At 43.5% G+C, this 23,675-nt stretch overlaps 2 protein-coding genes across 5 annotated transcripts in view; one reads left to right on the top strand and one right to left on the bottom strand.

Moving 5' to 3' along the window:
• SPTAN1 (spectrin alpha, non-erythrocytic 1) overlaps positions 1 to 23,675 on the top strand; it is a 63,813-nt gene continuing 40,138 nt past the window's right edge. For all 4 annotated transcript variants that reach the window (XM_080927746.1, XM_080927747.1, XM_080927748.1 and 1 more), the window contains exons 1-9: positions 1 to 103; positions 11,700 to 11,939; positions 12,910 to 13,035; positions 16,228 to 16,368; positions 16,695 to 16,841; positions 19,835 to 19,968; positions 20,066 to 20,210; positions 20,452 to 20,606; positions 22,367 to 22,502. In XM_080927746.1, coding sequence (XP_080783872.1) covers positions 11,703 to 11,939; positions 12,910 to 13,035; positions 16,228 to 16,368; positions 16,695 to 16,841; positions 19,835 to 19,968; positions 20,066 to 20,210; positions 20,452 to 20,606; positions 22,367 to 22,502 — 1,221 coding nt within the window. In that variant the 5' untranslated portion in view covers positions 1 to 103; positions 11,700 to 11,702. The remainder of the gene's footprint in view (positions 104 to 11,699; positions 11,940 to 12,909; positions 13,036 to 16,227; positions 16,369 to 16,694; positions 16,842 to 19,834; positions 19,969 to 20,065; positions 20,211 to 20,451; positions 20,607 to 22,366; positions 22,503 to 23,675) is intronic.
• Positions 18,655 to 19,167, bottom strand: LOC308429098 (large ribosomal subunit protein eL21-like; the record flags this gene model as incomplete). The annotated part of the gene is made up of 1 exon (XM_080927750.1): positions 18,655 to 19,167. The coding sequence occupies exon 1, from the start codon at positions 19,135 to 19,137 to the stop codon at positions 18,655 to 18,657; it is 483 nt and encodes a 160-aa protein (XP_080783876.1). The 5' UTR covers positions 19,138 to 19,167.

Consider the following 23,675-nt stretch of genomic DNA (forward strand, 5'->3'; position numbering starts at 1 on the left):
ATCCGCTGCGGAGCGAACGGCGTGAGGCAGGGGCCGCGGCGGCGCATCTTTTTCCTCAGCAGCCCTCAGCGCGGCGACCCACGCCCCTCACCCCCAGGAGCCGGTAAGAAAGGGCGGTGGGCGGGAAGGGAAAGGCCGCGGGAGGCCGAGCACCCGAGCGATGCGGTCAGATGAGCTGCGGAGCCTCGCGGGTGGCTCCGTGGGCCGCCGCCGCCTTTCGTGGAGCGTGGGCTGCGGGGTGCGGCCGAGCCGGGCGGCGACCTGGAATGTCAAGGTCTGTGGAAGGGACGCGAAGGCCCCTTCCCGCGCCGGCGGCCCCACCCGTCGCGGCAGGTGGCGGGGGATGGTCCTCAGCAGCACCCACCCACGAGCGCCCCCGCACCGCCCTTCGCCCGCAGCAGCGGTGTCCGCACCTCTTGGAGCCTCTCGTCTGCAATGAAGGGCTCTCTGACCTCAATTTCATCCTGTGTGGCAGTTCCGGGCCCTCCGGCCGCAGAAAGGCCTCCTTTTTCTTTCCTGGTAATAAATGTCTTTTCTCCCCAGGGCTGACCTGCTCCTGTCTAATAGTTAGATGCTGCGCCGCTTGGTAGGAGGAGATCCAAATCCAATAAATAATAGCTTACAGCTCTTTTCTTCCTATGTAAGACTTTAAGTCGAAGGCTTCTTTTGTTGCTGTTTTGGTGTGTTCTTGTCAAATTCTACTGTTGTACCAACCTGAAGGGATAGAACAATCTTTTGTCCAAAGCTATCCCTGCAAATTAGATGAAATGCTTGTCAACGAAAAATTTGATTTGAAGATCCTGAAATTATAAACATACACACACATGCATACACACACACACAATCATCTCAAGAGGGCTTCTATGTAAGGTTTGATGTGTTTTAAATAAATATCCCAGAAAGCTATGGTGAGATCATTTCGAGCTGCTACATTTGACAGGGTCTTTTTGACTTTGATCTCTCTGTCTCTGTCTCTACAGGCTCTTACAGTGTAGCTCCGGCTGGCTGGCCAGGAATTTGCTGAATAGCTCAGGCCGGTTTCAAACTCAGGATTTTCCTGCCTCAGCCTCTCAGATAATCAGGTTTTTCTATATAGATACCCAGAACGTTTTAAGTCATTTGTTCTTCCCCTTGGTATTTTCAAAAAGCTAATTATGGCTGTCAAAGAATACAAGAGAGACCAACCATATGAAGTATTTTAATAATGTGTTAAGAAATTGCGTTGTCATAGCAATTTGGACTTAAGTAAAACAGAATGTATCAAAGATGGCAGGGTGGGGGTGTCTTGTAACCGGGAAACAAGAGCTTAAGAATAGCACCAGCAACAGTGAGTTGCATGAAGCCATTGAACTAAGGTTCCCACTCACACTTAAATGTCTTAGATTTTAAAGGTCAAATTGAAGTCATAGTTGGGGGGAAAATGTGCTGCAGTAGATCCCCTGCAGGAAATTAACAATAAGCCTTTTTTAGTAACTGGGCCATTAATTCCTCAAAGGGACCCTCAAAGTGTGTTGACTGTTATCCAGGGACCTAGATAGAAAGAATGTATTGGAAGGTTTGCCCTACAGCAGACAAATGTGAAACAGTTCTTATGGTAAACCCAAGGCCTAAAGACATTTTAGCTATGCAAATTCCATTCCCTACTTTTTGAGACAAGGTCTTGATGTAGCTCATTCTGGATCTGTGTAGTTTGGTGTCGCTGGTTTTACCAACAAGCCTGGCTGCCACCACTCTTGACTTTTACCCCTCTTAAAAGAGGAGACCTTGCTATGTGTCTCAGACTCCTGGGCTCAAGCTTCATTCTCCACCCTTAGCTTCATAAGTAGCTGGGCCTATGGCAGGCAGGAGCCGCTGCAGCCAGCTGGTCTCTGGTAGTGCCTTTGGCTGTGACTGTATGCTTTGTAGTAATCTAATACTTGGAGAAATCTGATGTCAAGTAATCTAATGAACAGGTTTAAGTGGAGAGAACCATATTAAGTATATCTTTTAATTCCCTAGATTATAATTTTCTATTATTTTCCTTCTCTGCTTTCATCTCAAAGGTAGGGCCTCTGCAGATACTGAGAAATGGCTCTTAGGAATAGCTCCCCCAGTCCAGTCTGTGGAATATGCACTAGGGACAGAGGGTCTGAGGGCAGCCTGCCTTTGTTATCAGTCCCCACTGCCTAGTGGAGAATTCCACTGGGTCTGTTGTCAGCTGTGGCCTTACAGGGGAATGCCATGATCTGAAGACTAATGCTGACTCCAGGAATGCAGAGGTCCGAATAGCTGGCCAGAGAGCCATCTGGCTGGAACAGCCGTGCAGGGAGCGGCACCTTTCACATCTCTAACATGCTGCTTATACTTGTTTTGAGTAGGAAATAATAGTGTTTTGTAAAGGTACTGTACCAGGAACTAGCCCCAAGGTCAATCTTTGTTGTTGGAGTTCCTTACTATACTGAGGCTTTCATGAAATCATCCTTTTACTTAATTAATTGTACAATGCAAATGCCTAACTCCCGCCCCCCCCCCCCCCCCCCCAGATTCCTATTTCATCAGGATGTGGATGTAAAGAGGCAAAGTATTTTTAAAAGAACATTCAGTATTAAAAATCAATCCTTGGGCAAACTGAAGCCTGAGTGAGTGTGACTCGGCCAAGGCAGCACATTTAGGTGACGGTAACTGTGTATCTAGAAGCCTTGACTCCCTGATTACATCTCAAATTTCTGGTGGGATTGAGACACCGGGGCAGTCTGTACTGTTTGATTTTTGCCTGTTTTCATGTGTTTTCACAGATGTGTTCTCTTCACTTTAAAGTGATTCTATCCCAGTTGCCCTTAGAAGTGTGTTGTCTTGCTCTTCCCCTTCCTCTTTAGAGTCCACATTCCTTCAACATGTTGTCATCGTTTCGTAAGCGCAGAGCTCAGGTATTTGTCCAGCATGCAGAAAATGTGTTGCCTTTTGGGTTTTTTGCCTGGCTTGCAGTGAGGGCACATTGGTGTCCAAGAGGTTGAATGATCCAAAGAAGGGGAAGCCCTGCCTGCATGACCTTTCTGTCAAATAGAAAGGTTGGTGAAAGTCTGGGTTTGCCGGTTACATGATCAGAAGTGTCATGTATTTACTCTGAAATATCCAGAGTCTACTTTTCTACCTTTCTGTTTCTCCTTAAGGCATGAGTATATTAATCTCTTATTGCCATCCTGGTGTTTGCATGTGATGTTTGCTGAGTTTTAATTGATGGCTACTTGGTTCCTAAGAACCAAGGGAGTAAGTTACTTTAGATAGTGAGAAAAATTACCTGAAAACATATAGTATAAATAGTGTTTTCCAGTTCGACAAATGCTGTAACCTGGGTTTGTCTCCTTTTCCATTGACTCAGCTCTACCATAATCCCTGTGATGAAATGGAACTCAGTTTCTTTCTTTAAAACCAAGACTCTGGCAGGGTGTGGTGATGTACACCTTTGATCTTGGGAGGCAGAGGCCAGCATCTCTGAAGGTTTGAGGACAGCCTGGTCTATATAGTGAGTTCCAGGACAGCCAGGGATACGTAGAAAAACCAAAACACACACACATACACACACACAAAACAACATTCTTGTATGTTTTATGTGTAGTGTTTCAATGTTTGCTAACATTGAATTTTTTTTTAAAAAAAACTGCTTAAAATTATCTTGATATTTTAAATCGGGAGGTAAGAATTTAAGGCTTTTTCTAATAATTATAGCTTATAAATCTAAGGCAGGTTCCTTTTATAAATGAAACCGGTTAATTATATAAGGTTTATAACCTTTTTTAATCTTGAATCTTAATATATTGTACTTATAAATCGTCTTCATCTGAATTTTGCAGGTTGAAAGGTAAGTACCAGCAAGATAGTATGTGGTGAGCATCAGAAGTAAGTTGCCCAGCATTGCTGTGCATTTCTGGGTTTGATGCAATGCAGTATGGATCTCTGACTTTCTTGATGCTTAAGTCTTGCTCACCTCTGCAGAATTGCGCTAACAAGTGGAACGGAATTAATCAACTTGAAGGCTGACATGTAGAGCCACAATCTTGACTGGAATGTGGTTGAAGCATAGGATTGACCTTTTATTCATGGTGCCAAAAGTCTTGTTCATGTACTGTGTACTGCTCTGCTTACCGTCCTGTCTGCTACTAAAACCCGTAGCAAAGCTGGTTGCCAGTTGGTTTGCTTGCTCTGAGAATCAACTAGTACACAGTTTTGTAGATGCTAACCAATTCTTTGATAGTTTGTTCCCAGGCAAGCCATTTTACATCCGTGGATGTTAGTCCTCTTGCTTTGCAAATCTGAGATTCACTAAACACTGGCCTTATAAGCCACAGAGAAAAGGTATTGTCAGGTCTGCACATTTAGGCCCTGACTAAGCAACATAACTCAAACTGACGAATGGTTTTTGTGACCTTTCCCTTGGGTGATTACAACAAATTTTTCCATAAAGCCAACCGATTTATTTTTCCTGTGAGTCCCTAAAATGTCTTTCTTTTACAACAAAACAGCTAGTGTCCGGCCTGAAAATTAACATCATTTTATAGCATTCCAAGTCTTCCTACCTCCATGATATTCAGCGTGTTTCAGTGACTTTAAACACAAGCAAAAGCAAAGACTTCCATCTTCACATGACTTTTCCCTTTTCTTGAGTGTCTAGGAAATGTGTGTGAGGCTGTCCTAAATCACTCACTTATAGGTGCCAGATTTGTGGAGTCCAAAGCATTTGACCATTGGTTTGAAAATGTTTTTTATCCATAGTCTGTTTCTTAACACTGTAGATACATAGTGGCATGTAACTGCTTGTAGATTAGTGAAGGCATTTTACAATTTGCCAAGTAGCAAGAAGGGGCTCAAGCAGCAGTTTCTGGGCATTTGGCCGGCCTGGCAAACCAAGAACATGTAAGCCTCTGTTTAGGGAATCTAGCTCAGTTGATAATGTGTGCAAATTCGTGTTAAGCATGAGAAGGAGACATTCTTGAGCTTCCTGTATCTTTGGATTTTTTTTGTTAGACTTCATACCTTTAGAATCAGCTAGATCTGGGGCTGGAGAGATGGCTTATTGGTTAATAACATTAGACCTGGGTTCAATTCCTACCACCCACATGGTAGCTCACACTTACCTGTCTGTAACTCCAGCTCTGGGGCTTCTGACACCCTCATACAGACATACATTCTGACAAAAACAACAATGAACACATAAAATAAAAAAGAAAGAATATGAAATTTGGCAGTAGAGTAAGAATGCTAACAAGTCCTTTGTGGTCATTACAGTAGAGGGCATAGCTTTAATTCTTTTTGATCGCTGAGATCAGCTCACAGATCTTGTTGTTTGGGATTTTGAGACAGAGTTTCTCTGTGTGTACACCTGCCTGTCTCCTAAATGATGGGATTGAGTAAAAGCACCACCATGACCAGTTAATTGAAGCACTTCTTTAAAAAGGGATTTATTTATTTTGAGTACACTGTCACTCCCTTCAGACACACCAGAAGAGGGCATTGGATCCCATTACAGATGGTTGTGAGCCACCATGTGGTTGCTGGTACTTGAACTCAGGACCTCTGGAAGAGCAGTCAGTGCTCTAACCACTGAGCCATCTCTCCAGCCCTGAAGCACTGTTCTTAAACATACAAAGAATACATTGAACATTTGTTTTTCCTCATTCATTCTCTGTGTACATAGACTTGGATTGGCAGTCTGGAGAGAAACTGTCAGTTGGTGACTCTTAGGCAACCCCTCTGTGTTGGTTTCTAGGTAGTTAGTACAACTGATAGGCTGGTAAGTTTGGAGATTGTTTTTTAATGGCACATTTCCCAGATTCTTCTTACCAAGTGATTTAAAGGTGCTAATCTGATTAGGTTAGACACTCCCTGGAACTTTCTCTGGAGTATGCCTTATCAGACTGCTGCATATTGTCAGCAGAGGTGGGGTTCTTTTAGTATGCAGCTTCAGTCCTGGAAAGAATTTGGTACACACAGTGTCCCAGAAATTCCAGTACTGCTGACATAATTTTGGGTGAGAGGTTATACATCTTTGGGTAACAGTTTCTGTATTTATTAAAAAATTTTTTTTCATGTTGTCTGGCAATGATCCTTTTAGGATGAAAAGAAAGTGGAAAATTTTGCAGCTAAATATGTATACTGGGTGAAGAGAACAATATTTTTCAGTAATATAAGTAAAAAATCCGCAGTGAGAGCGAGGTGGTGACTTTCATATGTCTAACTCTGCAGAGAGAGCCAGTTGTCCTTGGCAGAGGTCCCACCTTCTGACGTCAGCTGATTTACTGCAGGAAAGAACAGTCCATTATTGCCTGACCAAAGTACTTGGTATAGAATTGACTCTTTCTACTTCACTGGGTCCACAAAGAGAGTCTTTTAGGTTCTCTTCAGTGGGTACTGTCTGGATGGTCTCCTTGTTTTGGTAGGGACAGTTTGCTAGCTAGCAGCTGACTGAGTCCATGCAGAGTCTCAGGTGGACCCTTAAGGATTATGATGGAGAATGTTTGGTCCGTCAGACAGGCTTGCTTCCTAATGTGACCTCTGACCCCACACTAGAGCTTGAACATAGGGCCTTGCACATACCAGGCAAGCACTCTACCAGGGAGATCCGCCTCTCCCTAGAATTCCTACCACCCATCGTTTCTGAGACAGGATCTCAACAAAAATTTTAGGTAGTTTTGAACTCACTCTGAGATCCTTTGGCCTCACCCTCTTGAGTTAGATGGGTTTGTAGTTCTGAACCACAAAGTTCAGCTGCTAATGTGATTTCCCCGGTAGATAAATGAGTTTTAAAATGTGAATTTTTGTAATAGACAGAACAAGCAGCGTACACTTCAGTCCTGAAGACATGGTTATCATTCAGTAACTCTTTTAGTGTGGTTACTGTTCCACAATATAGCTACACCTTTCCTGGAAGAAAATGTTAAAGAAGTTTTGTGAGTAAGCAAATTAAGTAATCGTTTGATGGTTTGCCTCTTTTTCCTGTTGTATTTTTTGATGCAGGGTTTCTGTGTTGCTTTGTTGTAGGATTTGCTCTGTAGACCTGGTTGGCCTTTAACTGCCTGTCTCTGCCTCCTGAGTATTGGGACTAAAGCCTTGCACCACCACTGACTGCACCCCCAAACCTTTACTGTTTCCTGTGGATAAGAACAATGGCAATGCATAAATCAACCATCTCTTTTGTTTTGTTTGATTGGGGGGTGGTGTCTTACTGGGTAGCCCTGGGCCTCCAGCTGGAAATCATCCTCTCTTAATCTTTTCAGTGTTGATCACAAGGCATACCAACTTGGCTAGCTTTTAATTTTAAGGAACTTTGAAGGTCATTTTAAGAGTTGACTATAGTTGTTTTCAGTCCCACCTACTGATCGAGGTACAGAGTTGTACCTTGCTGAGTTGTTTGTCTGAAGTCAACCTGTGCTAGTGAAGACAGTAGCTGCTTCCTTAGGGAGCATTCTGCAAAGCCCAACTCATTGGTGATACCTAGTTGAGTATCTTTAGGTAGCAGATTATTTGTCTTTACTTGTCACAAATCTAACATTTACCTTAGTAGTTTTACACTATGAAGAAAGAGGACCATTATCCAGTCCTCTACCCCGCTCCTTGCAAATGAATCTGTATTTGCTTGGTCATTTAGCAAATAAACATATATGTTTATTTTAATACAGGTTTTCACTATGTAGTCCTGGCTGGCCTAGAACTTACTATATATATTCCAGGTCAGTTTTAAACTTTAAGAGAACCTCCTGCCTCTCCCTTCAGAGTGTTGGGATTATAGGCATGTTACATCATACCTGACTTAAAGTTTTATTTTTTCAAATTGCCTTTCTTACATTTAAATGTTTGGAAACAATCCTTGTTACCATACCAAGAGAGTTAATAACATGTACAGCAGAGCAAATTCATTTTAAGAACATAAAAAAGTAAGGGTAACATCCACAAGCATTTGTCCAACTTCTAAGCGGTGTTATCCCACCTCAGAGTTATATGGGTGGGGTTTTTTTAAATTATTATATTTGTTTACTTTATGTATATGAGTATATACTGTAGCTGTCTTCAGACACACCAGAAGAGGATGTTAGATCCCATTACAGATAGTTGTGACTCACCATGTGGTTGCTGGGATTTGAACTCAGGACCTCTGGAAGAGCAGTCAGTGCTCCTAACCACTGAGCCGTCTCTCCAGCCCTATGAGTGGTTGGTTATTAAGATGACCTTATCACCTGTGGTTTATCACTTCCTCAACTTACGAACAGAGAAGAAAAATTAGATAGTCCAGCAAAGGGAAATTATTTCTGACTAACATTCTTGGTTGGATCCTCAAATTTCCTATTGAAGATGAGTTTTCACTTCCCAGACTCTGGGTTCTTTCCCCATATGATCTGCTATCATTCCTACCCTCTTTTTTTGTGAAGGGGAGTCTAAACTTTCTTTGAGCAGAACATGATATTGGGACACAGCAAGAATGTGTATATATATACTTCCTGATGCTAGAAGCAGTCAGGGTAAAGAAAATCAGGTAGGACACTGCTCACAGTGCAACCTGTCTCTAGATGTATCTCATGGCTTGGTCTTGTAGCTCATCCACCTAAGACATTTTTCTAATTTTGACCTGATCATCCAGATAGACAGATCATCCAGACCATGATTACACACACACCACTACCACCACCACCAACAGAACCCTAGGGAGCATTCTCAGCATAATAGTTCTTCACTGCTGCAGTACACAAACTAGAGCAAAGCAGGACACAGGCTAAATGAGCATTCTTTACTCCCCTTACACCAGAACTAGGGGTTTGAGACAGTAGGAAGAGGCACAATGCTCTGCTCCTTACAGTTCAGCCGCAGAAGAGACGGCCGGGAGCAGCACTTGGCACATACTTATTTCTGTGTATCTTGAGGTATGTGTAGGACTTACCAGGGAAAAGGAATGGGGCATTATAGGCAAAAAAAAAAAAAAAAAAAAAATTATCTACAAGCCAGGCATATCTAATTCCAAGCAGGAGAATCATGTTAAAAAGTCATTTTCAGCTCCATGGGGTGTTTAAAAACATGTACAATTGGCTTCGGAGTTTTCTAGAGAATTGTGTTTTAGAGAAGGACTTCTTTTCTGGTTGGGGAGGTGGCTAAGCAGTCGAGGCATAGCAGTGTGCTTCAGTGACTCCAGTCAGGAGAAGAAGGGGAGCTGTTTGGGCAGCCAAGTCAATTCGGTAAGCTACAGATTCAGTGAAGAGAGGCTGTGTCAGAAAATAAGGTAAGATAGGGCAGGAGAGATGACTCAGTGCTGTTAAGAGTGGAGATCTGTACCCTTCCTTCCCTCCCTCTCCTGCTGTACCACCAACATCCCACAACAATAATAATACATATTTAGGATGTTTCTTACACATATATATTTGTGTGTCCAGGGGTGCTCCTGTGCCACCATGTGCATGGAGGTCAGCAGACAGCTTGTAAGAATGGGTTCATGGGTTCTCTCCTGTCATACGAATCCTGTGACCATCAGGCGGACAGCAAAGTGCCAGCTCACATAGAATACACACGCACATGCACACATGCAGCTCATTGGTGGAGTGCTGCTTAGCATTCAGGTGGTAGATGTCCTATACCACGGAAATCAGACAACCCCACAAGTAACTCCATACAGTATAATCTGAAAGACATGGTGCTACAGTTACTCACCTTAAATTTTTCCTGTAAGGTAAACTCATCTGAACACTGTCCTTGAAGCTGGTCAAGGTGCACACAATTCTCTTTCCTGTGGATGTGGGCAGCGCCCCTCCAGGTTTTCATCCCAATCCTGAGCCTGCTGGACATTCCCTCATCCATTAGCTGTAGCAGGCAACAATACAAGGGTAACACCTTTTACACAGTATCTGGAGGGACCATAATGCTCATCTGTCCTACTTAACATACTCAGGGTCCCCTCTCTACACTGTACTACACTGTACTTTGTTTTGAAACAGTCTCACTCTAGCCTAGGTGTAGGTCGAGTATTCAATATTTGCCTGGCTTTGAACTTGTGGCAACCCTTTTTCCCATCAGAGTGCTTAGATGTCAAGCCTGGGCCACTGTTCCTGACATAGCTGTGAGTATCTATCATGTACATCCTGAGGAGACATGAGGAGATAACTTTGTGGAGTTGATTTTCTCCTATACCCATGTAGATTGTAGCCATCAGACTTAGATTTCCAGGCATGTGTGGTACACTGAGCCATCTCACCAGCCCTTGTTTGTTTTTTATGTGTACCATGTTTGTGCCTGGTATCCATGAAGTCAGAGGAAGGTATTGAATCCTCTGGAACTGGAGTTAAAGGCAACTGTGAGCTGCCATGTGGGTGTTAGGAACCTAACCTGTCTCTTCTGGAAGAGTAGCCAATACACTAATCTCTGAGCCATCTCTCCAACTCTTCTAGTTTGTTTTTTGAAACATCTGACTGTAACTCGGGCCTTGAAAATCTCCATTCTCTTGCCCCAGCCTCCTGAGAGATTCTGTTGGTATGTTGAGGAATCAGTTGATTGGTGGGCATATGCTAAAGACTAATTTTAAAGTGGTAAAGGTTGCTTGCCATTCTTATACTCTTAGCCATTCTTAGTGTAGTAGGAAAGGTAGCTTTTACAGAGTCACGTATTGCTGAATTTAGTTTTAGAAACCTTTTGTTATAAAATTACATCTATTTTTTTCTGTGATCTTAAATGACTAGGGTATAAATTTTTTTTCCCTCTTTGATGCTGGGATGGAGCTGATGACCTTGCTACACAGTTGCTCTACTCTCATGTTCTCTGTTCCCATGGTGACTTATTTCTTAAAGGATCTGAGTAGCATTATCTTTGTTTCTCACCTAATAGGTCAAGTTCTTTTGATATTACATTAGAAAACTGCATGTTTAACATTAGGGTTAGGGGGCTAGAAAGATAGCTCAGCAGTTAAGACTGCTCTTCCAGAAGCCCTATAATGGGATCTGATGCCCTCTGCTGGTGTGTCTGAAAACAGCAATGTACTCAAATGTTAAAGTGCTCAGCATGCACAAGACCCTAGGTTTGATCCCCAATACAGCATAAAATTCTGGTGGTGTTAGAACATTCTTGTAATCTTAGCACCCAAGAGGGTCAGAAATTCTGGGTTATCTGTAACTACCTAGCAAGTGGCCAGCTATGACATGAGACCTGCCTTTTTAAAAAAGTTATCCTGATGGTAGTGGTTCATTCCTGTAATCCCACCGTTTGGGAGGCAGAGGCCAGCCTGGACTACAAAGTAAGTTCCAGGACAGCCAGGGCTACTCAGAGAGCCCCTGTCTCAAAAATTCGTTTTTTTTTTTTAAGGTAATTTGGAAATCTACAATTCAAAATCAAAAGATTTTTTGAATAAATTTATTAATTTTTCAAACACCAGTGTTTCCTTTGAATCTTGGAGTCCCTTAGCTCTTCCATTTAACTCCTTTACTTTTTGTTGCTATCAAAACCATCCTCTGAAGAGCCAGAGTAGGTACTTTGAGGAGTAAATAAACAGCTCAGTGGTTCTCAGCCTGTGAGTCTTGACCCTTAAGGGTTTGCCTAAGATCACTAAAATAGCTATTATTCATGAGGGCTTTATTCATAGAAGAGGCTACTCATAGTTTGTTTGCTTGGAATTTCTAATTCCTTTTCTTCAAAGAGCCTAATTCCATTAGGTATCTTGTCTGTGGAGCTTATTTGTGGTCATTCTGTCTTTTCAGAAAATGGATCCAAGTGGGGTCAAAGTGCTGGAAACAGCAGAGGACATCCAGGAGAGACGGCAGCAGGTCCTGGATAGGTACCACCGCTTCAAGGAGCTTTCTACCTTGCGGCGGCAGAAGCTGGAGGATTCCTATCGGTTCCAGTTTTTTCAAAGAGATGCTGAAGAGTTGGAGAAGTGGATTCAGGAGAAGCTTCAAGTTGCATCTGATGAGAACTACAAAGACCCAACCAACTTGCAGGTATGTCTGCACTGCCAGCAGTTCTTGCCTCTCAGAAGTCAAGAGCCCCAAAAAGACTGGGTAGCTAGAATATAAATCAGACATATTGTAAAGACCAACTCTGAGCTCTGAGAAGACCCTAGTGTATGAGGGGTTGGGGAGGGGTAAGAGTGGCTTGCAAGCATGAAATTTTCTTTTCTGCATATACTTTAAACCAGTGGTTCTCAACCTTCCTAATGCTGCAACTCTTTAATACAGTTCTTCATGTTGTAGTGACCTCAACCATAAAATTATTTTTGTTGCTATTTCATAACTGTAATTTTGCTACTGTTATGAGTTAGAATGTGAATATCTGTGTTTATTTTTCTTTTTTTTTTTTTTTAAGATCTATTTATTCTATATAAGTACACTGTAGCTGTCTTCAGACACACCAGAAGAGGGCATCAGATCCCATTACAGATGGTTGTGAGCCACCATGTGGTTGCTGGGATTTGAACTCAGGACCTCTGGAAGAGCTGTCAGTACTCTTAACCTCTGAGCCATCTCTCCAGCCTATATCTGTGTTTCTAATCTGCTGTGTCTACAGAGAACCACAATATATTCACATACATAAAATAATTAAAGAAGTTTAAGAAGAAGAACAAAGCTAAAGAGATAGAATGCAGGCAAGGTTTGAATGTGGCTTCTAAAGCAAGTAGAATGCGAATAACCATATTAAACAGGGCAAACACTGAGCTAGGAGAACTGAGTGTGGTCTTGTTTTTCTGGATAAAAGCTGCTTCTCCATAGAGAATACATTTTAAATGTTCTATAGTGTCTTGCACCCGCAAAGTTGAAAGTGCTCATAGGCCAGGGTTGTAGAGATGTAGTCTTTGTATTTGAGCGGTTGCCTCCTTCACTAGAGATGGGACTGAGGATATGGGACCTTTGGGATGAGGACAAGAGGAGTGCTATATGGTAACACTTGAGGCTTACTGTGTGCCACCACCAGGGAAAGCTCCAGAAACATCAGGCCTTTGAAGCTGAAGTACAGGCCAACTCAGGAGCCATTGTGAAGCTGGATGAGACAGGAAACTTGATGATTTCTGAAGGGCACTTTGCATCTGAAACCATCCGGGTAAGTAGGAACACCTCTGCTCAGAAAGCCTCACCTGCGGGAGTGGGTGGGGGTGGAAGGAGGGTGATTGGTAACCTCGAGACAGGCAGTTTTAAGTTCTCAGCCCATTAGTTTTTGAGTCAAGAAAATAAATTTTTATTATTTTTAATAATACCATAGTATTAAGGGAAAGTACCCTTTTCTCTTTGCCATGTTGATTTTCTCAAAAATTTGCTCTTATCTAACCTATCTTTGATAACTTTTTTAAAGATTTATTTATTTATTTTATGTGAGTACACCGTAGCTGTCTTCAGACACACCAGAAAGAGGCATCTGATCCTATTACAGATGGTTGTGAGCCATCATGTGGTTACTGGGAATTGAACTTAGGACCTCAGGAAGAACAATCAGTGCTCTTAACCACTGAGCCATCTCTGCAGCCCCTATACCCTTTTTTAAATTTTAATTTCTACTTTTTTTTTTTTAAAGATTTATTCATTTAATGCATGTGAGTACACTGTAGCTGTCATCAGACACTCCAGAAGAGGGCATTAGATTCCATTACAGATGGCTGTGAGCCACCATGTGGTTGCTGGGAATTGAACTCAGGTCCTCTGGAAGAGCAGTCAGTGCTCTTAACCACCAAGCCATCTCTCCAGCCCTTAATTTCTACTTTTAATTATATGCGTGCTTGTGCGTGAGCACTCAGAGGCCCAAGGAGGATATTGGATCCCTTGAGAGAGATCCCTTGAGGAGTTAAAGGTGGTTGGGAGCTGCCTTATGTGGGTACTGGGAACTAAACTCAGGAGCGTATGCATACTTTACTACTGAGTCATCTCTGAAGCCCTTGGATACATACACTACACTTCTTGTTTGTCTGTGTGTTTTGTTTTCTTTCTTTGTATCAGGATCTAGATGTTCTCGAACTGGATCCTCTTACCTTGGCTTCCCAAATGCTGAGAGTGTAATATGTGTTACCTCATCAAAGACATTTGTGCCATATTTGCTCTGCTGGTGTCTTATGTGCTCTGGGTGTCTGAAATGGACCCTACTGGCCTACCTGATTGCTGAATCTAGGTTTTTTTTTTTTTTTTTTTAATTTAAGACAAGTTTCTTTGTGTGGCTCTGGCTGTCTCAGAATTAGCTCTGTAGACCAAGCTAGCCTTAAACTCTCAGAGATCAGCCTGCCTATGCCTCCCAAGTATTGGGATTAAGACATGAACCACCATGTCCAGCTAGGAACTGTTAATTATTAGTGATAATTTTAAGAAAAGTGAGTGCCACTTCTGTGGCTAACTAATATATCTTTGAATTAAATACAAGTGTTTCCCATTGTTTTTACTATAGTCCTATTAGGTAAATGAAGTCAGTTGGCTTCTTACTTCCTAATAGAATTTTTCTGGGGTATATGGGACTGTATAGTATCACTTGCTACAGATAGGCCAAGAGAAACAGACTTAAGTGTTTGACTTTTGGGATTCATCTTGGGAGAGGGAGGACCCAAAGCTGAGTTCATTTGTGCCTAATTTTGAGAGCTTGTCAATCAACTATATACACTGTTAGCTAGCATTTGTCAAGTTGCTATTAGTAGCTAGTAAGGTACTGCAAGACCCTTAGCTGATGTTTATAATTTTCATAAGCTTGCAAGGTTTCCATTTTTCTGTGTCATAGAAGGGTAGACATACTAAGGCTTAGAGAATTTTGAGAAACCTGCCCAATGTCCCACAGTTGAGGAGTAGAATTTCATGGTGGTCCTCTTTTCTGGCACAGTCTGCTGTAGTCCATGCCTGTCATAGTTCTTTCTAGAATGTTTCCTGATCCTGCATCTACAGCTCCCACTGCTGGCTCATGGCTGTATTGAGAAATCGCCTGAGTCAGCGCCAGGCTTTCTTTCCAACCCAGTCACTTCTGATGTTTTATAAATCTTTTGTCTTACCTGCTCATGTTCTTGGATTGTAGCTGGTCCTCTCTGACTCTCAGGGCTGGAAAAATTATACCAGCATCTGAGTTGTTACTTGACTGTGTTAAAATGAAATTTGTGTGGTTTAACAGTGGACCTGTAGGTAAGGTCTGTCCAGTTCTTAAGCCTGTTTGTTCTTAAGAGTTTTGTCACCTATGTTTGTGCTCACAATACCCATAGTGATACTGACCTGCCTTGGCAGTTTGTTTCAAAAGTTAGTTTGGCAGACAGCATTAGCAGATACGAAAGTGGATGGAGTGGAAGGCTGTGTCTGTGTCCTGTGTAACCTGTCTTGTCACTGGTTTAGACTTTCACACCATACCGGACAGCTTGGCGACCCATAGTCACCGCCACCCACATTGGGTCTCACATCCGAGTAGGTGGAGTATTGACTGGTTATGCCTTTCCCTCCCTTCTAGTCATGGCACTGTGCAGTGAACCGTGTGCGCTCTCATTTCCTCTCTGCTGGTGAACCTTCATGCTTGTTTGTAAGAGACTCCACCCATGCTGACTGTCCCCCGACTTTCAGAGGTTGTTTTTTTTTCTTGCCAAGAGTGACATCTCAGCATGGGTAGACCCCAGATTTCATTTCTGTTTGTTTGAACCTGTGTGATATAACTTTGCCTGTTAATGAAACTTCCAGTATCATGGGATGGACACAATCACACAGGTCAAAATGCTTTTTTAGCTTCCCTCAGTTCTTAGGTCCTCACTACGTTTGTGCTATGAACACCCAATGATGCTGCGAAGTGAATACTTTATGCCCTGTGACTCCTGTGTGGGGATGAGGTTTGAACACATCTCATCTTGAGATGTTGTGTTCAATCGGTCACCATAAGGCCCTACAAAGCCTTTTCTGTGAAGAGCTGTCAAGAGAGCTGATGGCATTCTTCTACTGTTACCCCAAGATTTCACTAAATCTTATTAGCTTTAATTTTGTTACCATTTAAGAGGGTGGAAGAGAGGAGTATGTGCTACAGTGCACATGTGGAGGTCATAGGACAGTTTTCATCCCTTGACTGTGACTTCCTTAGGTAGCAAAAAAGAGTCTAAGCACTTACACACTAAGCCATGTCACTGGCTTTTGTGGTTTTTGTTTTGTTTTTCCAGACAGGGTTTTTCTGTGAAGCCCTGGTCATCACTTTGTAGATCAGGCTAGCATAAAACTCAGACATCTGAGTTCTATCTTCAAGTGCTGGGATTAAAGGTATGCACCACATGCCTATCTTAAAGGTCTGACTTTTAACCTCCAGACACGTTTAATGGAGCTGCACCGCCAATGGGAGTTGCTTTTGGAGAAGATGCGGGAGAAAGGAATCAAACTGCTGCAGGCACAGAAGCTGGTGCAGTATTTGCGGGAATGTGAGGATGTAATGGACTGGATCAATGACAAGGTATGCTTTGAGGGCATGTATGCTAGGCTCTCCCAAGAGGAAGGAACCTCCCTGTGATCTGCCTTGAGAGGCATTGTTAGTGCAGTAGCAGCCCTAGGTTACATGGAGGGCAGGATTGGGAGACTGTCTCAGCTGCTCTCTAGGAACCTTTTACTTTGTAATGCTGAAATCTCTGGGTAAGAGTAAGTAAGAACACTTAGAAGACAGAAATCAGAAGAAAGAGAATCATCCATTAAAGTGAATGTGGCCCCAGCCCTAATGTATCTTCCTGGCAACCTTTGTTAATTGACTATTGGCTGACTGGAGCTGATTCTGTCCCTAAATAGGAAGCAATTGTGACTTCTGAGGAGCTGGGCCAGGACCTGGAGCATGTAGAGGTACTACAGAAGAAGTTTGAAGAGTTTCAGACTGATCTGGCTGCTCATGAAGAAAGAGTTAATGAAGTAAACCAGTTTGCTGCCAAACTCATCCAGGTGAGAAATAGATGTTGATGTATGCTGCTCACAGCATCAGGGGGCCATCTGGGATGTCCTGTGGAAGAGAACTTGTCTGATCCCTGTGTTTTAAAGTAATAGGCCACCTTAGTTTAATTTTGTATGCAAGTATTTGCATGTACTGTATGTCTGCCTAGTGTCCGGAGAGGCTAAACGAGGGTATCAGATCCAATGGAATCAGCGCTGGGTGGTTGTGAGCCACCCTGTGGGACTAGGAACTGAACCTGGGTCTTCTGCAAGAGCAGCAAGTATTCAAAACCTCTGTCCCACCCTGTCTGATGCCTAATTTCTTCCCCCTCCCCTTTTTTGAGATAGGGCATCTTTATTACTCCTGGCTGTCCTGGAGGTTTGTCTGTGGACCAGGCTGGCCTCCAACTATCTGCCTGCCTTTTCCTGAAATGCACCACCATGCCCAGCTATGATTTATAGTTTTTAAAGAACAGGTTTTATAAGTAGCTCTTATAAGTATCTTAAAAGTTTTGTCCAGATGTAAGTAAGGCTTCATTCCCAAATAAGAACATGCTTTTACCTCATGGCCCTGGGCAGGAAAGGTAGTTATTTGATTTCTTCACTCCGTCCACTTTGGGGCTGGGCAGGATGAACTTTTACTGGATTTCTAGAACTCTGGGTTTTCTCAGACCTCAAACCAGGTTGGTTGTGGTAGTAAATTTATACCTAATTCTGGCAGACATCCACCAGTAGTGTTGGCTCATCCTTTCTTTTTTTTGTTTAATTGTTTTTTTTAAGACTTATTTATTTATTATATATAAATACACTGTAGCTGTCTTCAGACACACCAGAAGAGGGCATCAGATCCCATTACAGAGGATTGTGAGACACCATGTAGTTGCTGGGATTTGAACTCAGGACCTCTGGAAGAGCAGTTAGTGCTCTTAACCACTGAGCCATCTCCCAGCCCAGCTCTTCCTTTCTTTCCTACTGAAGCTTTTATGCGCTCTGAGGACCTCTAGACGGACTTGATAATAAAGGCTCTCCTTTGGAAGCTCTGGAGGTTCTTAGGAGGGACAGAGACAGCTAGGTATGATGACATCTGTTTTCCTGCACTAGGATGCTAAGGCGGGAGGATTTTGAGTTCAAGACTAACCAGGTTTACAGATAAACCCTTTCTTAAAACCCAAAAAGGGAAAAAGAGGGGGATGGGGTGGGCAAAACCACCTTTCTTCAGTTCCTCCATGAGAAATGTTTTCATATGGCGACCATCTGCTACAGTGACATTCAATATGCTCTGAAGAAACCAAGCCATAGGAAGCAGGGCTTTTTGCTTGGGGTTGGGGGGAGAAAGGAGTTTATTGAAAGAGTTCACATTTTAAATTTCCTGATCTTTGGTGTCAGTATGTTTTCCACTTTTTTAGTCAGTGTTTGGAAGGATAGCTAGAAGTGCACAATAATATCTTGTCCTTGTCGAGAGCCAATGTCATCTTCAAGTTCCAAGACATTGCGAAGTCATGCCAGGCAAGAGCAGTCAAGCCAAGCCTCAAGCCTAAATACCCAACCTGACCTTTGCATATATTCTTTTTAGCTAAGAGAAAACAAAGCTCTGTAATGTGGGGGGGTGGGGGTCTTATTAACAAGTTGTCTACTGTTCACTTCTAGGAATAAACTCTGGCCCTTAAGAGCTTTGTGTCTGGGAGATGATAGTGTTTTGAGCATTTGAGGTAGATAGGTGTACGTTGATGTCACACTAAGTTAGACCCAGTGTGTCTGTTTTTGTTGAAATTCTTTTTTTTTTTTTCTCACTTTGTAGTCCGGGTCCTTTATTTCTCTTTGTACATTAGGCCATGAATTCATAGGGAATGGGCTCCAGCAGCTCAGGCTCTTTTCCGTTAGTCCTCACAAAGTGGGCTTCTCTGGGTGGTGCAGGCTGGCGCTTCAGCTGAACCCAGGTGCCCTTCTCCTTGGCTTCCTTTTTCTTCTGATCGTTCTCCTTCACCCGCTTCAGGAAGCTGTCTCTGCTCTTTGAGTGCTTGATGTGCTCAATCCGCACATTGATCCTCTCGGCCAGAATCTTGCCCTTAACTTTCTTGTTTACAATGATGCCCACGGCATGCTGGGTGACATTGTAGACTCTTCCAGTTTTTCCATGGTAACACTTATGGGGCATTCCTTTTTGAACAGTGCCCATTCCCTTGATGTCTACAATATCACCCTTCTTGTAGATTCGCATGTATGTAGCCAAAGGAACAACTCCATGTTTCCTAAAAGGCCTAGAGAACATATAGCGAGTGCCTCTCCTCTTTCCTTTTGTGTTCGTCATGTTGGCGAGTTAACTGGAAGATGGCTGCCGGGGCCGAAAGCTTTGTTGAAATTCTTATTGACTAGATGTACTTCATTTTGTGTGTAAATATTCTCCCTGCATGTGTGTGTGTGTGTGTGTGTGTGTGTGTGTGCGCGTGTGCACGCCCCGTGTGTTCCTGAGTGTCATGGAGGTCAGAAAAGGACACAGGATCCTATGAAACTAGAGGTAGAGAGAATTGTGAGCCACTATGTTAGTGCTGGAAACCAAACCTCAGTCTTGTACAAGACCAACAAAGGCTCAACCATTTCTCAGTCATCCTCAGAGTGTTTAATATGTGGTATTGGACAGGCATAGGTACAGCAACATTTGGGAGGCAGAGGCAGGTGAATCACTATGCAGTCTAGTCTATACAGCAAATTCCAGGCCAGCTAGGAATAACAAAGATAATATAGTGATATACTGAGACTCTGTCTCAAAAATAAAACAACAACAGAAACCTGGTACTGATACTTATTACAGGCTAAGCATACTCTCCAAGGAATAGAAACAATCTGCTGAAAGTAGATGCTGTCTTGAGCTACAGTTCCCCTCCTGTTACACAAACCCAGGCTTCTTTACAGTTGTGAAGACTTACTTGTGCTCTTGAACCAGGTCCAAAATAACTTGCAGGGGTTAGAGGTGGTAGGCAGATTGGTCCATTCTCTTCCCTGTGTAGGAGCAGCACCCAGAAGAGGAGTTGATCAAGACCAAGCAGGATGAGGTGAATGCAGCTTGGCAGAGACTGAAAGGCCTGGCTCTTCAAAGGCAGGGGAAGCTGTTTGGTGCTGCTGAGGTTCAGCGCTTTAACAGGTACCAGGGCTGTGAGAACACAGCAGAACTTGGACTCTGATGCTCCCAGTATACTTGGACAGCTGCACACCTGGCTTGACTGGTTCCTCTTCCGCAGGGATGTAGATGAGACCATTGGTTGGATTAAGGAGAAAGAGCAGTTAATGGCCTCTGATGACTTTGGCAGAGACTTAGCAAGTGTTCAAGCTCTGCTTCGGAAGCATGAGGGTCTGGAGAGAGATCTTGCTGCTCTAGAGGACAAGGTGAGTTTGTTTGTTTGTTTGTTTTTTTCTGACCAGTTCTCACTGTGTAGCTCTGACTGTCATGGAACTCACTATGTAGACCAAGCTGGCCTCAGACTCAGATCTGCCTGCCTCTGCCTCCTAAGTACTGGGATTAAAGGTGTGTGCCTCTATACCTGGTCACAAGGTGGGTTGAAAACCACTGATTATGTTAGTCAATTAGCAAGTGCAAGAGAGTGATGCTGATAGAATCTGTTTCTAGGTGAAAGCTCTGTGTGCTGAGGCTGACCGCCTGCAACAGTCACACCCTTTGAGTGCCAACCAGATCCAGGTGAAGCGAGAGGAGCTGATTACCAACTGGGAACAGATCCGAACTCTGGCAGCAGAGAGACATGCACGGCTTGATGACTCATACAGGTAGCAAATGCTGTGTTGGTGCTTGTCTTAGTCAGGGTTTCTGCTCCTGTACAAACATCATGACCAAGAAGCAAGTTGGGGAGGAAAGGGTTTATTCAGCTTACACTTCTACATTGCTGTTCATCATCAAAAGAAGTCAGGACTGGAATCCAAGCAGGTCAGGAAGCAGGAGCTGATGCAGAGGCCATGGAGAGATGTTACTTACTGGCTTGTTTCCCCTGGCTTGCTCAGCTTGCCTTCTTATAGAACCCAGGTCTACCAGCCCAGGAATGGCACCACCCACAATGGGCTGGGCCCTCCCCCCTTGATAACTAGTTGAGAAAATGCCTTACAGCTGGATCTCATGGAGGCATTTCCCCAACTGAGGCCTTTTTCTCTGTGATAACTCCAGCTTGTGTCAAGTTGACACAAAACCAGCCAGTACAGTGTTTAACAGTCAGAGTCTGACTCTTATATAAGCAGGAGAGGTAGAGGGCTAATTTTAGGGACCAAGAATGTTATCTGTGCTCTTCCAGGAATCACCAATTGTAAAAGGGACTCTTTAAAAAATTATTTACTTTCCAAATGATGCGCCATTTCTCATTCCCACTTCCCGGAGTTTTTCATCCCATTCCCAGGCCCCTTGCCTCTGAGAGGGTACTCCCCAACCCATCCCTGTTAGAGTTTTACTCTGCAGATCTAATTGTCATTAGATCTTGGAGGCATACTGCTGAATAAGCTCAGGCTTTCTAGCTTTTCCTCAACTCTGACTCGATGGTTCAACTTTCTGTTCTGGCTCAAACTCCTCTCCAAGCTGACTGATTCAATCTGGCTTCTCTCAGCTTCCCACTGAATTGTTCTACTTAGCTTTAAACTAACTGACCATTTGTTCTAATTCCTAGCTTTTTATTCTTTGGCTTCAACTGCCTCTGCTGACCTGCATTGAACTCACAAATGACTTTAACTCCACTGCACTGCTCTGAAATAGCCTTCCTTTCCTATCTGTTCTTGTTGGAGTTGGTCATAACCTATCTGACTGACTCATTCTCTCAAATCTTTCTCTGATTCATCACTTTATCTGCCCCTCAATTACTAAGAGTATGTCTTTATTCCAGCCAGGAGGATTAAAGATGTGTGGTATGTCTGAATCCCAACGGAGTCACACAGACCTAGAAAGTCTTTAGATGTGATCAGAGCAGCCATGTTACTGGATTAAAATTTCTCTACAACCAATAAGAAAATTGGGTGCTTTCCCTGAACTACATTAACGTTCTTTTGGAGACGTTGAGCTTTGTAGAGTGCAGTTGGTGTGTGTAGAGGATTTATACCTTCATCAGTTCTCTCCACTCTTACTTTACTTTGACTGATGGAAGTGAAATGCCTCAGAACTATCAGCATCATGTAGATAGCCTGTTATACAACTCAGCAAATGAACTGGAAAGGTAAAGAACACTTCTTGGTCACCTTGAGTTTGCCCAGAGTATAGCAAGGAAGTTACAGATTCAAGTCAGTGGCAGTGACAAGCCAGGACAACATAAGGAGACCCCATCACAAATAGAAGAAAAAAAAGTGAGACCAGAAGGGACCATCACATCCCAGAACAGCCGAACCTGTTTTTCTGCCTTCCGCTGAACATTTTAAGTTGAGGCATTTTTCCTTTCTCAGGACTGGGGTTTATATTGTTGACTTTGAGAACAGAACTCAGATCTCTAGGAAAGCCATCTTCTTTTGTCGTGGAACCACCACTGGATGTGACATGCTTTTGATTTTTCTCCCCCAAGGCTTCAGCGCTTTCTTGCTGACTTCCGTGACCTCACAAGCTGGGTGACTGAAATGAAAGCCCTCATCAATGCAGACGAACTGGCCAATGATGTGGCTGGTGCTGAAGCCCTGCTGGACAGGCATCAAGAGCACAAGGTAATATTTCCAGGATTTTCTACATCTGAAAGCTTTAGCATGTGGCAGGATAGGACTCTTCTCTTTGGGAGCCCCTATAGTCCAAACTGTCGTCTCCCTCTTGTACGGTGTATTGTGGGTTTGCTTTTGGGGATCTACTTACCTGCTTCCAGTGCAGGACTCAGTGTTATCCATGAAGGCGGGCGGGGGGGGGGGGGGCAAGCCTTTTCTGCTTAAAGGTGCCACTACTTTGCATGCCCATCTGAGCTGTCCTAAAAATGTCTGTCTAGAACTATGATGGTGCTCAACTTTAAACTGAGGACTTGGGAGGTATAGGCAGAACGATCAGGAATTTGAGGCCAGACTGGGACTGGGCTGCATAATAGGTGTGTTACATTGAAGACTAGCTATCTATTATTTGGGGTTAGGAGATGACTCGACTGGTAAAGTGCCTTAAGGGCAGCATGAGAGCATGAGCTCAGCCCCAGAGTGAGAGCCCATCAAACTTGCCTGTAGGCCCAGTTCAGGGGAGGGGAGCAGGAGGAGCACAGGGGCTCACTGCCCAGCCAGCCCATCAGAATCAGGGAGTGCTAGGTTGAGTCAGTGCTGGTTCAGAGGTAAGCTGGGGATTTGATTAGAACACACAGGATGTTAATCTCTTGCTCGTGGACACAGGTGGGCACGCACACATACAAAGCATTCACTCTTAAGGTCACAGAGAAGTGATAGGAAAGTAGCAGTCTGTGCCAAACAATAAAGGCTGTGCAAGTTGTGTGTGGAGAAAGCTGTAGACATGTAGTGCATGTTTTCTCTCATAAATAATCAAGGCTTAAAAGTGTGTGTAGGCTATAAAAATAAAACCAGGGCCATAAAAGGAGAAACAGCGATATCAAGGGGTGTGGAGGGGTAGGAAACAGTCACATGACCACAAAAGGAGGGAACAGCAGAGTCGGGGATGGAGGACAGTAGCAGGAGCCAAGCATAGTGACCTGGAGTTAGGAACATACTTCAGCCTAACTGCCTCACCCGTGACATCCATTTCCTCCCCTCCCCTCAGCCCCTAGACAGGATTTCTCTGAGTGGTCCTGGCAGTCCTGGCAGTCCTGGAACTTGTTCTGGAGCAGGCTGGCTGAAAACTCTGCTCTACTCAAAACAGCCTCTGCTGCTCGTATTAAAGGCATGCACTATCACTAC

Source organism: Micromys minutus (assembly GCF_963924665.1).
Source record: "Micromys minutus genome assembly, chromosome: 13".
In the NCBI taxonomy this organism is placed as follows: Eukaryota; Metazoa; Chordata; class Mammalia; order Rodentia; family Muridae; genus Micromys; species Micromys minutus.